This window comes from Thamnophis sirtalis, unplaced genomic scaffold (assembly GCF_051295495.1).
Source record: "Thamnophis sirtalis isolate CommonGarterSnake01/CBP01778 unplaced genomic scaffold, rThaSir2_p1.2 scaffold_4, whole genome shotgun sequence".
NCBI classification, from domain to species: Eukaryota; Metazoa; Chordata; class Lepidosauria; order Squamata; family Natricidae; genus Thamnophis; species Thamnophis sirtalis.
Window position 1 is genome coordinate 112,306,340 of NW_028261384.1, and position 15,282 is coordinate 112,321,621.

Here is a 15,282-nt window from a genome sequence, read left to right on the forward strand (position 1 = left end):
AATATAAACCAACTTGGATGTTAATGTCTTTCTGTAAAATGTATATTTATAGTTTTTGGCAGTGCTGATATGACACAGACTTTTCAATATGCACTGTCAGCATGGTACTAGTGTTCCAAATTAGCAGCACAATTCCTGGGAAACCTGCTCTCCTAGTGCTTTGCGTTTTGGTTGCTCTCCTGGGAGGTTAGCTAGAATAGGGAGGGAACAGAATGGAAATTGAATTTATATTTACATTGCATTGGACAACAGTGATTTCAACATATTTTTAGGTAATGATGCATAGTAACTCTGCACTGTTGATTTATGTGCAAGAAAGAGAAAACTAATTTTGGCAAAGGATGGGTGGAAATGTCCTTAAATATAATAATTAGATAGTGGCATGAATAATTTGATTGAACTGTTAGTGAACTCTTGAAATTTAAGCAATAATTTAAGCAAGGTCTAGGAGATAACTGAAAATCAAAGAAAGTAAGAAAGGGGAGAGAGGCTGATAGTAGCAATAGTATTTTGACTTATATACCATTTCACAGTGCTTTACAGCCCTCTCTAAGCAATTTACACCGTCAGCATGTTGCTCCCACAATCTTGGTCCTCATTTTACCAACCTCAGAAGGATGGAAGGCTAAGTCAACCTTGAGCCGGTAAGGATTGAACTCCTGGCAGTGAGTTGAATTAGCCTCCAATACTGCATTCTAACCACTATGCCACCACGGCTCCTAGTATGTGTTATGGGGGTGGGGGAATCATTGTTTTTTGGTATAGATTATGATGTGATCTGTAAAGATTTGCATCCTGTTATTGGATAATATATAATATATAAATATGCTATTTGGAACGCCTATTTACTTTCTCCTAAGGTAGAAGGCCTTATTTTTTTGAAGGAAAAAAAATAAATTTTTGGCTTTACTGAGTTTTGTTAGATTTCCCAAGCTATAGAGCCAGAATACTAGGAGCAGGCTAGCCACCTTCAGACCTAGCTGTAGATGTCTCATTAACCTGAAAATATAATAGCAATGAATCTGTTTATTAGTTGATCTGGCTTTATCTTTTTTTTTTAATTTAAATTTTATTTACAAACATGTAAAATACACATACACAAAACTTAGACGTACACCACATTTATACAATAAAATACGAACAGGAGCTTCCTGTTCTTTCTAATAGCAATTGCCAATCAATATCACTCACCTTATATTGTTTCCCCTTCTATTATATTTCATTTGCATTTCACCATTTGTATTTCACCATTCTTAATGGGAGGGAGGGAGAGAGAATCTTTTGTCAAGTTTGCAAGTTTCTGTTATTATAACCTTTAATAATAAAATGGTACCTAGCTGCTCTTGTCTATTTCCTGGTCTGGCCGACCTCACAGGAAATAGGAAATTAAGTAAATTCAAGCAAGTTATTTTATTTCAGCAAGTTATTTTATTTCCATAGGGTTGCTGTTGTATAAGTTATGCTATTGGTGAATCCTTTTGGACTGGCTTTGATATGGCTTTGAAAATACCTGACTTTTTCTTCCAAAGTCTTTCAACTTCAATTCACAAATCTTGTTATTTTGTTATAGGTTTTTCATCAATTTGACTCTCTCCTGGTATTGCTGGCCACTCTTTTGTTTCAATAGTAGTTTCTGATGTATTGGTTTTCAGGTATCCATCAGTCTGTATTTTAAAAGTCTTGTATTATCTTGATCACATTTTCGAAGAGTTTTTCAGTTATGTGATCTAAGTAATTTTTGTTAATAGTAAAGATTGCATTATTTTCATTTCTACTAATGCATTATAAATTGTTATTTAGAGACACTGTAATTAGCTTATGTTTTGATGTGTTGACTGAATCCACTCAGATTAATTCAGTGAACTATGATTGAACCATGTAGTTCAATTCTTATGCTAAACTGAACATACATATCTGAAGCTTAATAGCTCATGGAAATTTGGCTTGGTTGTGTGAACCTAGGTTTCTGGCTTACAAATAACATCTTATTTATTACATAATCCCAGCTAATTATTGTTTAGTACGATATCTGAATTATGTGTTAGTGCCATGTGGCATGCCTCATTTTGACTTGAACTTAAAAAGGGTGGGTTTTCTACGAATAGATTGTTCATCTTTAACAAATGAAGGCAAATATTTGTGTCCCAGGATAACATTTCAGGATCCAATGTGGGTTAGTCACCAGGAACAGAGGTTTAATATTTCGGACTCTTGCTAACGCCCATCCTCAAGGAAGTTCTCTATCACCAGAATGTTCATCTTTGAGTTTGCAAGTTCCAGAGACACTGACACTACATCTTCCAGGCATTAAAATTGTTGTTACCAGCACCCTGCATAGTGCTTGAAAACCATATAATTCTAATTCTTGAAATAGAGATTATAATAGATACTTTTTCTCTTACATTCAATGGCAGGCTGCTATAAGATAATTGTTCATATTACTTCAAATTAATTAAACCATTTCACCCCACCCTGAGGTGGAGATAGAATAGTTGGGATAACCTGATTTCCGGCCTGTGAGTAGGCTGTTCAACTTGCCCCACTGAAAAGCTGGGGGTGGAGTGAGAGAAGGACAATACTAAGCAGCTCAGGTCTCTCTGGCAGTCTGCTTGATATTGAGCAACAAAGGGGCAAGTCAAGAAATTGCTTCTTTGGTTCTCTGCAAATCCTGGGTGCTTGACTTGAGCATCACAGCCCAGTGTGCTGTTCTCTATACCTGATCTGCCTTAGGACTGGATGACTGAACACTGCTAGTTCTGGACAATGCTGTGTCTCTGTTGCTCCCAGATTGTGCTTCTATTTTTGTTGCTGAAAGGTGGGTAGCCAGTACAGCAAGTATTGCTTTCCTTCTGATTAAAAAAATGTTAAGGAAAAAATTGTTGTGTTTCACTAGTCAGATACAATGGGTAATCCAGCTTTGTAAAGAAAGTGCATATCAGAGATTGGTTTCTGCTGGTTCACCCAGGATCAGCAAACCGGTAGTGGTGGCGGCAAGAGGCTCCGTCCACCCACCCGGATGCTTTTGTGCATGCGGGCACAAGCAAACCAGTAGTAAAAGAAATTGAAACGCATCACTGGTGCATATGTGTGTAGATTTCTACACTTGGAAATGCAGATGGGTTTTATTTTCTTTCCTTGTAGCCATTATGTAACAATTGATCACTTTGATGTATTATGCAATTGATAAATTACTGGACTGAAATAGTTTGTGTGTATGTGGGTTCATAGGAGGTTTGGGTTATTGTTCTCTTCCTTTTTCTGTAACAATACATTAGAGAGATCAGCTTTGCTGCTTATCAGTCTTCAGAGAAAAATCTATTGCAGTTATTAATCAAGGAATTTTTTTAATGGCATCTTTTTTACTGGCCTGGCCTTATGTGCCATGTTCAAGGCCTAAATTCAGTTAAATTTAGGTTTGGGAAAGATCTCTGCAGGCTTTTGATAGAACATGTTTGGTGAGCCAGAACAATGCAAATCTATGCCATCCGATCTCCTCTCATGTTAGTCTTTTGGATCAAAAACAATTGAAAGATTTGTGGCATGGATTAGAAATACCTACAGATATTGTTGAGAAAGAAATGGTAAGAGGAGAGGTGACAATGTAACTTAACCAAACATTGAGTTCATTAACAAAAAGAGCTACGACATAGTGATATATTATAGATAAGCTGGTTACACATGCAGAGAGCCTTCATAGAAGATGCTTAATCTGTTTATGGATTTAACATCTTTTCTGGCTTTCCATAACAAGGTATCCAAGTCTGGGTTTTCGTAACTCAGAACCATTAAAAAACAAATATTAGCACTAGTGATGTGCGGTGAGGTTTATGGCTGGTGAGGCAGCAATTTTTTTAGACTTGTGGACTTCAACTCCCAGAATTCCACAGCCAGGCATGCTCAATTCCAATTTAAAGTGACAGCATTTGTTTTTCTCCTTTGCTAAATAAGTTTCCTTCTTTCTTTTTCTTTTTCTTCTCCCTCTTCTTCCTCCTCTTTCCCTCCGTCCTCCATCCTCCGTCTCTCAAACACACACACACACACACACACACACACACACACAGTTGCACCAGGAGGATGAAGTTTGAATTCCTCCCCCTCCCTTTGACCCACATGTACCCTTTCCAGCTGTTTCAGAGAGGATTTCAACTCTGCTCTTGCCTGCCATCACGAAAAGAATAAAAAATGTAAAAGGAAAAAGGCAAGAGCTGAGGTCAGGCTGGGCTAGTTGCTGCCAGAGTCACCGTGGATGACTCTGCTTAACTGTTTAAAAAAGCCTCTAAAAAAGAACCCTCTACAGGAGGAGGCTGGAGAACGACATGCCTCATCTATGTCAGGAATTTTTCGGCTTTTAACCCTTGCTTAACTCTGCTTGAGTGATCATAAAAAGTCAGACTAGATGAGGCACGTCGTTCTCCTGCCTCCTCCTGTAGAGGGCACTTTTTAGAGGCTTTTTTAAAACAGTTAAGCACTAAGCAGAATCATCCATGGTGACTCTGGCAACTACTAGCTCAGCCTGACCTCAGCTCTTATCTTTTTCCTTTTACATTTTCTTTTCTTTTCATGATGACAGTGGTGAGGCTCTGCCTCCCCTGCCTCCCCTGCCTGCACGTCTCTGATTAGCACTAACACATCTTATCTTGTTGTATAATTATGACTACTAGGTTTTTAGCTGACCCAGTTAAACATTTCACATGTGGCCATGTTTACCTATTAGGCAGGTTGGTTTAGCTCTTAAAGCAGGGGTTCTCAACCTGTGATCTTTCGACCCCTGAGGGTTTGCGATGTCACAGGGAATCTGCGAAGGCTTGAAGAAATGTTATGATTTAAATCTTGAGTTAAGTCTTGGGGGTCTGTGGTCATAGTCCATGGCCATGAAAGGTATTTAAGAGGGAATCCATGGTGAAGAAAAGTACTGTCATAAAAAATAATATTCAGATGTTTTGCAATAAATGATTATAATTCTTTCCCTGTACAAGGATGGCAACCTTGCCGTTGTGGACAGGTGCTCTGGGGAGTAAAAATATTGACCCTGAGGTTTTTTGGTAACCTAACTCTATTTTTCTTCTAATGTTTCTTCTGTAATGTTTCTTCACTCCATCACTTTGACTTTATTTATTTTATTTTTAGGTGTGGAAAAAACTGATGCTCAAAAAGGTAAGAACACACCTGAGTAAAGGATAGTCAATTTAATAATGGGGAAGGAAAAACCTAGAGAAGAGATGTCATAAAATTGAGTTTAAGCACTCAAAACATAGTTTTCTGATAGTCCTGTTATTCTTGTGTTATTCAGACAAAAAGAAAGGAAGTGTGCAACTGCTTAATTAGTTCCTTTATAATTGTATATATACTTGTCTAATTTATCTTACTAGAATAAGCTATGGCCAACAAGACTATTCATGTTACTATGCCCAACAAGGCTATTCAAATAACTATGCCCAACAAGGCTATTCAAGTTACTATGCCCAACAAGGCTATTCAAATAACTATGCCCAACAAGACTATTTATATTACTATGCCCAACAAGGCTATTCAAATAACTATGCCCAACAAGACTATTTATGTTACTATGCCCAACAAGGCTATTCAACTAACTATGCCCATCAAGGCTATTCATGTTACTATGCCCAACAAGGCTATTCCACCATAGAAAGTGTCCTCACACATTATATTACAGTATGGTATGCTGGTTTAACAGCTGCGGACAGGAAGGCACTAGAGAGAGTGACCAATTCGGCACAAGAAACCATTGGTTGCCCTCTGACACCACTGGATGACATTGCCAGATCTCGCTGCTTTAGCAGAGTACGGAAGATACTCAGAGATGATTCACACCCTGGTCAGTGTCTCTTTGCACTTTTACCATCAGGCAGAAGGCATCAAAGTATAGCCAGCCGAACAAACAGGTTTAAAGATAGTTTCTATCCTTGGGCTGTGAGACTTTTAAATACAACCACAATCATTCCCTCCACACGTTAGTTTTTTTTCTTTTTCTTTCTTTTTTCCTTTCTGTCATAATTTTGCACCAGTGAGGTTAAAACCAATTTTGTTTTATTTAAGTACAATGTCAGTAAAGATTATTCTTATACTTACTTATTCAAATAACTATACCCAACAACGCTATTCAACACTATTACTATGCCCAACAAGGCTATTCAATTAACTATGCCCAACAAGGCTACTCAGGTTGCTGTAGGTATTGTTGCCCAACCAGACTACACATTCACAAAATATTCCCATACACTCCCAACACAAGTGACCAGGCTGTATTAGAGAGGGCTGGGAAGCAGACTCAGGGTGTCCCCTGCTCCATCAAGAGTTGTCTCGCACTCTGAGAGTCTGGGTTCATTCCAGTCCTCTCTTTATACCCAACTTGTTTACTCTGAATCCATATGTATGGTACATCTTGCCCCGGTCTTGTCAGGAACTTTACATTCTTACTCCCTGTTCCATGACTCCATGAAAAATGCAATCCACTGCATTCCTTATGCTCACTAATGTTCCACCTAGTATCATCAGCAATAATTCACTTATACACACATCCAGGATCTTCTGTTATCAGTAATACACACATTCCAGCAATGTGAGTTTCCCAGTGGGTTCAGGAAAAGGCTAGATATGGTTGTTCTATAGGCCCACTATATTCATGACTTATTCTAACATACTATACACTAGTTGATAACCCATCATTGCCTGGCTATTTATTTATAGGGTGAAAATATCCAGACCAAACATAATTTCTAATGTTGGATTTCCCCCCTTTACCTGAGGGATCCCTCTTGTGGAATACTTTAAAACATTTACCATGGCAACTCCACTGCACTGCACTGTACAGTAGAAGCCATTTTACAGCAATACAATAGAAGCCATTTTAAGGCTGTATCTTAACAGAACACACAAACCTAGGGATGTTAGGGGTGTCTTACCCCCACAGTATTTGTTTCCAGAGAGTAAATCATCTGTGTACCAAGTTTGGTTGAAATTGCTCGAGGCATTCCAGAGTTACATGTAATATATCCATAGCATATAATATATGATATATAACATAAGGAATAATTTCCGGACTTATAAATAAGCCTTTACACATACACCCACACAACCCCCCCCACCTATTTATACCTTTAAAAATATTTCTTGCCAGGGATTTTAGGTTTTGGCCAGGAAATTTAGAAAGAGTGTAGCAGTTTATAACTATTCTTTAGTTTAGTAGGAAATCCATACATATTTGAGCCTCCTTTTCCCAATCATCTATGATAGCCCATTTGGTGCAAAAACTTACTCATTTTCAAGATGAGCAAATGCGTATTATGCTTCAATGTAGTGCAAAGAGAGTCATGAAACAGAAGACTGTGACTACATGTACAAAGGAGATTAAAAATGCACACACTTGCAAATGCAGTGTAGTGTAGGGCCTGTAGACTTCCATATGGTCACACCCTTTGTACATGGATGAGAAAAGACCCTCTGCAATATAAAGAGACTGATCATCTGGATAGGATGTGCATGGAATCTGTGTACTTTATGGGCCTCTTGTGCTTATTAATAAACATATCTGAGAGCTAGGTAGGACACACAAACACACACGCCCGCACGCACACACAATATACATTTTCTCTCTTGTTTAAATGTTACTTTTCATTTAATTCCATTGTTTACATTTTTGTAAATTATGCGTAGCATGAAAGCTATGAATATTGCTGAATTCCAGTAGAAATTCCAGCAGAAATTCCAGCATCCCTTATAATTGGCCATGATAATTAAGAATATTAGGAGTTGTAATTAGCAAAATTTGGTTGCTGCCTCCATCTATCTCTTGTTGCTTGATCAACACTCATCTGCCCACATTCTTTCTACAGCTTTCTTTCGATCTAGTGTTAGATATAATTTGTTTCAATGTAATTACTTTTAGTTATGATTCATCCAACTCTGTAAACATATGGCAGTTGTCAACAACATTTAAGGGACAAAATATATGACACCTGGCTAAGCAAACACAAAATGTTTTTAAACATCAGTAGATAATTTGGAATCCTTTAAATATATTTGCCGCATTCCCAATCAATGGAATGGCAAGGAATTAAAAGATACCTGGAGGAGATATTAATTTGTTTACTGTTTTGTAAAAGATTTCTGGAGGCCCCAGATATTTTTTTTATCATGAAATTACCTGGGGAACCCCTATTTTTCTTATCTACCTATAAGGAAAGGTTTTGCTACTAATTATAGATTTGGATTTGGATTTGGATTTATTGCATTTATATGCCGCCCTATTCCCGGAGGGACTCAGGGCGGCTCACAAATCAGGTAGGGAATACAAACAAGGGGAAAAACAACAAACAAGCAACTACAAAAGAATTTTTAAAAAATCAATAACCGCACAGTTCGAGTGGGGACGGGAACTCGTCAACCCCAGGCCTGTCAGAACAGCCAGGTTTTAAGGGCTTTGCGGAAGGCCTGAAGGGTGGTGAGGGTCCGAATCTCCACGGGGAGCTCGTTCCAGAGGGCCGGAGCAGCCACAGAGAAGGCCCTCCTCCGAGTGATAGCCAATCGGCATTGGCTGGTAGATGGGATTCGGAGGAGGCCTATTCTGTGGGATCTAATAGGTATGGTGGAGATAATTGGCAGCAGGTGGTCTCTCAGGTACCCAGGTCCAATACCATGAAGGGCTTTATAACGACTAACACCTTGAAGTGTATCCGGAGACCAATGGGCAGCCAGTGCAGCTCACGGAGGATAGGTGTAACATGCGTGTACCGGGGTGCACCCACAATCGCTTGCGCGGCTGCATTCTGGACAAGCTGAAGTCTCCAAATGCTCTTCAGGGGCTGCCCCATGTAGAGCGCATTGCAGTAGTCCAGTCTTGAGGTCACAAGGGCATGAGTGACTGTTGCGAGTGCCTCCTGGTTCAGGTAGGGACGCAATTGGTGCACCAGGTGAACCTGGGCAAATGCCCCCCTGGTCACAGCTGACAAATAGTGTTCTAAAGTCAGCTGTGGGTCCAGGAGGACTCCCAAATTGCGAACCCTGTCTGAGGGGCATACAATTTCACCCCCCCAGCCTGAGAGATGGAATATCACACCAATTGTTGGGAGGAAAACACACAAGCCACTCGGTCTTGTCCAGATTGAGTGCAAGCTTGTTTACCCCCATCCAGACCCTAACAGCCTCCAGGCACTGACACATCACGTCAACCACTTCACTGAGTTGGCACGGGGCGGACAGATACAACTGTGTATCGTCCACATACTGGTGATATTTTATCCCGTGCTGTTGAATGATCTCACAGATAAATGATAACATATTCAGAATAGTATAGAATAGAATACCAGAATTGAAGGAGACCTTGGAGGTTTTCTAGTCCAATCCTCTGCTTAGGCAGGATACCCTATACCCGTGATGGTGAACCTATGGCATACATGCTGGAAGTGTCATACAGAGCCATCCTTCTGGGCATGACAGCCGTTGCCTGTTGATCTTCCACATAGACACGCCAGCTAGCTGCTCTTCACACTCGTGGAAGCGCCGGAAACCAGAAGAACAGTTTCCCTGTGTGCATGTGCGCACTGGGAAGCTGAGTTTCCAGTGCATGCAGGCAGGCTGGTCAGTTGGTCTTCTAGAAACTGGAAAGTCAGATGACCGGTGCATGCATGCGCACTGGGGAACTGCTCTTCCGGTTCCCGGTGCCCTCCTGTGCTCTTCCGTTTCATCACATGGTGCTGAAAAGATTTGCCAAAACTGCCCTATACCATTTCAGACAAATGGTTGTCCAATTTCTTCTTAAAAACATCCAGCATTCAAGTAGATATTTAACATATTTTATTATTATTGCAATTTATTATTAATCTACTGCTATTCTCATATGTCTTTCTAGTAATCATTTTTCTTATCTATATATCTGGGATATCTTTCCTCACCCTAACAAGTATCCAGAGCTTTTGTTACTGTAGAAGATGATCAGGCTAAGCCTGAGGGAGGGGTCTAATGTGTCATCAGTCATGAGTTCCCTTCATGCCCAAGAGATCTAAGTCCAGCCCACCTTGAATTCCTTCTACTCTTTATCTTCCGCTAATTTCCCTTGGCTGTTAGTAATTCAGATTCTTGTATACCTTTATATTCATTTGAACTGTCTGGAGCTCCTGAGTTTCCTGGCGGTTGACACTACCCCCCTCACATGAACTAAACACAACTCTTTCATTTTGTTGATTCATTCTAATCCTTTCATTCTTCTACCATCTGGTTACAAATTCTCTACTATATGTAGGACCTAAGTGGAATAGGACCAGCTTGTTATTTGGATAGAATCCTTTCAAGAAGATGAAAAAAAAAAAGTAAGAAGACAGTTGCCATTTAAATATTTTTACCAAGAAAACTGTCTGTGTGTGCCTGTGAGATCATCAGGAATAAAGGCCCGATAGTCAACGTTACCTATCATATTTTTTTAGGATTGAATTGAAGTAAAAAAACTTGCATCTGAATCTTCGAGCTTCTGTCCTGGCTATATTTTGAAACAGAAAGTGAAAAATGCCATCTATAAAAAAAATACGAATTTGAAGGAAATATATGTGGTTTTCACTCATTGAAATAGCTTGTGACTTCACAAAATAATAATGATAATATAAAAATCAATATGTGAGCTGAATTATGGCAAGTTGGCTGCATTGGTTGTAGAAAGGCAGTAGTATGAACAATTTCCTACAGCTCTCATCTTCTCATATTTCTCTTTTTTTCTTTTACAGTCTGTGGGCGCCCCAAAGTACATTCCCCTCGAATTGTGGGTGGGAAGAGAGCTGAAGAAGGGGAATGGCCATGGCAGGTCAGCATACGAGAAAACAGACTTCACATATGTGGTGGAAGTCTCATTTCCTCCCAGTGGGTGGTGACAGCTGCTCATTGCTTTGATGGGTGAGTAGCAGATTTGCATTAAAAAGACTGTATCTCAGCCAGTTTCTCTTCTTTAAGGGAATTAGTAATTGAAGATGGGAACAATAGCAATTCAACTAAGCTCAAAAATTTGGCAGTGGACCAATTTTATTTTGCCTTTATGAAGATAGCATTACAATATTAAAAGAGCCAAGAAATCTGAATTTCTACTTTGACTCCTCCCTTCTGATGCTGATCTTTATTCATAATAAATATTTGATTTAATGCATAAATATATAAATGATGCCCTCCATAATGCTCCATGAACAAGATAGAGCAATTGCATGGTAAAGATATTGTCTGAATCACATAATTTGAAAGCACCAGATTTCCTGTTAGTTTCAGAGCCGAGCAAGGATGATGGAAGACTGATTATTTTTCCCCTTGGCTCCCATAGGCCACTAGTTGCATCCAAGTATCGAGTACACCTAGGGGAGTACGAACTCCCCAAACCAGCATCCACCATGGTCTCATCTGCTATAAGCCTGATTGTAGTACATCCATATTATGCTGGAGTTGGGCTGAGTGCTGATATTGCGTTGGTGAAACTAGAGGAGCCTGTCCGTTTCTCCCGAACCATCTTGCCTATCTGCTTATCCACTGTTGAAGATCCTGAACCTTTCCCCGTAGGGATGATGTGTTGGGTCACTGGCTGGGGGGACGTCTATCCAGATGGTAAGAAAAAGGTGGGGTCTTCTTAGATCGTTGTAGAATTCAGGCTTCTTCAAGGTCTCCTTTGGATGAGCATGCTTCTGCTACCCCTCCCCCCAGTATTTTGAGGGGCATTAAGCTGCATTAAACTTTATGGTGGGTTAATGCATTTATATGATTTATAATATTGCTTATTGCTGTACAAATATTGTTTTTGCAGTAGTGATTTGAGACTGAATTTTGGTTCCATTATTTGGAAGTTTCTGTAATAAGTGAGTGGTGGGGCATATGTGACCCATGACTTAAAGTCCTCATAACAGGGCTAATTACATCCATTGTTTTTGCAGTTGTAATATTTGTTTGTTTTTTAATCATCCATTCAAGAATGTAGTTGGTGGTGCAATGACATTATTGCAAAGGGTGTGGAGCCTAAACATTTGGTAGATGGACTGGAGGAGCTGGGAGCGATTTAAATGAGACTCACAGACTAAAGCATCACAGATACTTCCACTTACCCCTTTGATCTTTAAAAGCAAATGCGGGAAGGCTCCACCCTTAAATGCTTAGGAGTTGGTGTTCGGTCTCAGAGTCTCCCTTTTTTTTTCTCACCAGCCTCTTTCATCACTCGGATTCTGCAAAAGTTGGAAATGCCAATCCTAGATGTTGATAAATGTGATGAAATGTACCATAATGATTCCAGCAGCTCTGATGTAGATACTGAAGTTTTGCCAAAAAACTACAGGCTAATTTATGATGACATGATCTGTGCTGGATATCCGGAAGGAAAGAAAGATTCTTGCCAGGTAAAAATAGAGGATAAGAGCCATGGATCAATTATAATTTGTCACAGATATTACACTAATATAGAATTTGCTTGTTTAGCACGTGTCTGGGAACTAGGGCATTGCAATTTATTATATAACCAAGCTGAGCGAAATGTATGAATCCAGCCACTTTTTTCTTCAATAATGACCAATTCTTGGAGACTGCCTGCGGCTTACTTGGCAAGGTTTTTCACAAGTGGTTCACCATTACCTCTTTCTGAGGGCTGAGAGAAAGTGGCCGGCCCATGGTCACCTACAGTAACTGGCTTTTTGTCTAAGGCAGAACTAGAACTCATAGTCTCCAATTTCTAGCTTGATCAGTACATTAAACTGACTCTCTAAGCAATGTATACAGGACAGAAAAAGAAATCACTGGAATCTTAATACTGACTGTGAATCATAATGGTCATAATACAGATTATACAGATTAACAGAGTTGGAAGGGATCTTATTGCTCATCTAGTTCAACCCCCCCCGCCCATGCAGACCCTACACCATTTCTGACAGATGACAGTCCAATCTCCTCTTGAAAGTTTTCAGTGATGAAACTGTTACAACTTCTGAAGGCAAGCTGTTCCATTGGTTGATTGTTCTCAGTGTCAGAAAAAATCTCCTTATTTCTAGGTTGAATCTCTCCTTGTTAAGTTTCCATCCATTATTCCTTATCTGGCCTTCAAGTGCATTGGAAAATACCTTGACCCTCTCCTCTCTGTGGCAGGCCCTCAAATATTGGAACACTGCTATTATGTCTCCTCTGGTCCTTCTCTTCACTAGGTCAGCCATGCCCAGTTCCTGTAACCGTTCTTCATATGTTTTAGTCTCCAGTCCCCTAATCATCCTGGTTGGTCTTCTCTGCCCATTTTCTAGAGTCTCAACATCTTTTTTATAGTGTGGTGACCAAAACAGGTCTTCTTGTTTGTTTGTAAGTCAGGGTTTACCAGTAATGTGAGCAACTATGATTTACAATTGACTGTGATTGTTAAGCAACAGCAATGTTGGGCATGAGAATAGAGATAAGCAGCTTAATACAACCTAAAGGCGGGTACTCAAGCATTGATTTCACTCTGAACTGTTCACTTTTTTTGCCAAACCTCATATTTCTTACAGTGAAGCCCCAGATACGACATGTGTCTTGAATATGGTCTCTGATCCCAAAATAGTTACTCACCTGCTCATTTTTGATCTTGTTGGCTAAAAGGTAGTATGAAAATGGCAGTTTATTAAATTAACAAAAGATTTTCTCTGTTTATAAGAAACACTAAGTTAATGCAGTAAATTGCAGTATATGTACTCTTGCTTAAATCCATCCCACCATTTTTTTTCCTTCAGTGTATAGTGTTGTGTGCTCAATGAGATGCCCTCAAATCATTAAATCTATCTCCCCCAGATATTTTTTTACTAATAATTGTATTTGTTTATTCAGTTCATAAACTACAGGTATTTTAACAGCAACACATTTTTGCACATGCATTCTTGTAGCTCCCCATTTAATATAAAGAAATTAATCTAATTCCCCATCTCCCAAAAATGTAACAATAAACAACCACCTTAGACATTTTTCCATATATCATTCTTCCTATAAGTAGACTAGAATTGGTTTTGTTTCCTGTTGATATTTATAACATGTCTTAGAATAAAGTAAATTTGATAAGTTATGTGATGAAGCTTGAATTTAAACTTTAGTTTCTTAATCTAAACCATGGACTCTTCTTGCAATACATTCTTAATGGCAGTATATTTCCTCACATAATACAATTTATCCAAAGTTTTGATTTACATAGTCCTTCTGAGGCAGATGGTATCACAAAGCAGCAAGGAAATTTTCTCCAGAATGTCTCTGATAATGTTATGAATTACTGAAAGCAGAATAACAAAGGCTTCCAAGCATGCCAACAATATCCTTAACTGGCCTTCAAACCCGTAACAAAGACATTTAAGATATAACACTGATTCTCCACTGATTCACATTTACTTTTAAATCACCATGATTATTTCCCCCTTTTCAGTAATGGTAAGGGCTTGGCTAAAGAACATTAAGAGGAAGTGGTGAATCGCCATATTCAGTGGTGGGTTTCAATTAATTTTACTACTGGTTCACTTGTGCATGCGCACAAGTGAAGCATCCACTACCGGTTTGCTCGATCCTGGGTGAACCTGCAGAAACCTACCTCTGGCCATATTCATCTCATCTGCTTAAATTTAAACTCAAAATGCACATTATTTCCTTAGGTCTTACTTACTGAAAGAATGTTCCTAGTTAACTCCTTTCTTTCTTTTTAGGGTGACTCTGGGGGCCCCCTTGCCTGCAAGTTGAATAGTACTTGGTTTCTAGCCGGCATTGTGAGCTTTGGGGTGGGTTGTTCTGAACCCAACCGACCTGGAGTCTATACCAGAGTAACTTCTTATATGGACTGGATTCAACACACAATAGAAAAGAACTCAGTTTCCGGTGGGGGTGTCCCTCATCCCAGTGGGACTTCTGTTGTCTTCTTTTTAATTTTTCTCCTGAGCACTTTCCATGTAAGTGCTGTTCATTTATAATCAGTTGGAAATGTAATTGTAACACAATTGTGTCACAAAGCACTTAATATAATATTAACATTCAACTACAATGTAAAAATACTTAGTTCAAAGAGAAAAGTACAACCCCCCATTGTGCATAGTGAAAGGTTTCCTGGAGATCTGACTACATTAACCTCCTGTTACCTCTTTCTCTTATTATTAATCATTCTCAGAATTCTGGCTTGGATGTACATTTGATAATAAATAAAAAAATTTAAAAATCCCAGTTTGTTTCCTTGAATCATTAGCAGCAAAAAGAAGTTCTTTGTGCCATGAGATATAAAGACTTTCCAAGTAAAATGTCTCTCTTCCCCAAATCTCATTCCTA

The 15,282-nt window shown here is 39.2% G+C and overlaps 1 protein-coding gene across 1 annotated transcript; it reads left to right on the top strand.

Moving 5' to 3' along the window:
• Positions 1-2,763: 2,763 nt before the first annotated feature.
• On the top strand, positions 2,764-14,933 carry LOC106540577 (serine protease 27-like). Its single transcript, XM_087711963.1, has 6 exons — positions 2,764-2,815; positions 5,128-5,154; positions 10,734-10,899; positions 11,315-11,592; positions 12,181-12,371; positions 14,673-14,933. Exons 1-6 carry the CDS (start codon positions 2,764-2,766, stop codon positions 14,931-14,933), a joined length of 975 nt encoding a protein of 324 aa, XP_087568089.1.
• The last annotated feature ends 349 nt before the right edge of the window (positions 14,934-15,282 follow it).

Excerpts from the sequence above, each read along its gene's own strand:
- LOC106540577 (XM_087711963.1), top strand. The coding sequence starts at position 2,764 with ATGCTGTGTCTCTGTTGCTCCCAGATTGTGCTTCTATTTTTGTTGCTG. Across the intron at positions 10,900-11,314 it reads GCTGCTCATTGCTTTGATGG|GCCACTAGTTGCATCCAAGT; the intron begins GTGAGTAGCAGA and ends TGGCTCCCATAG. Across the intron at positions 11,593-12,180 it reads GGGGGACGTCTATCCAGATG|CCTCTTTCATCACTCGGATT; the intron begins GTAAGAAAAAGG and ends TTTTCTCACCAG.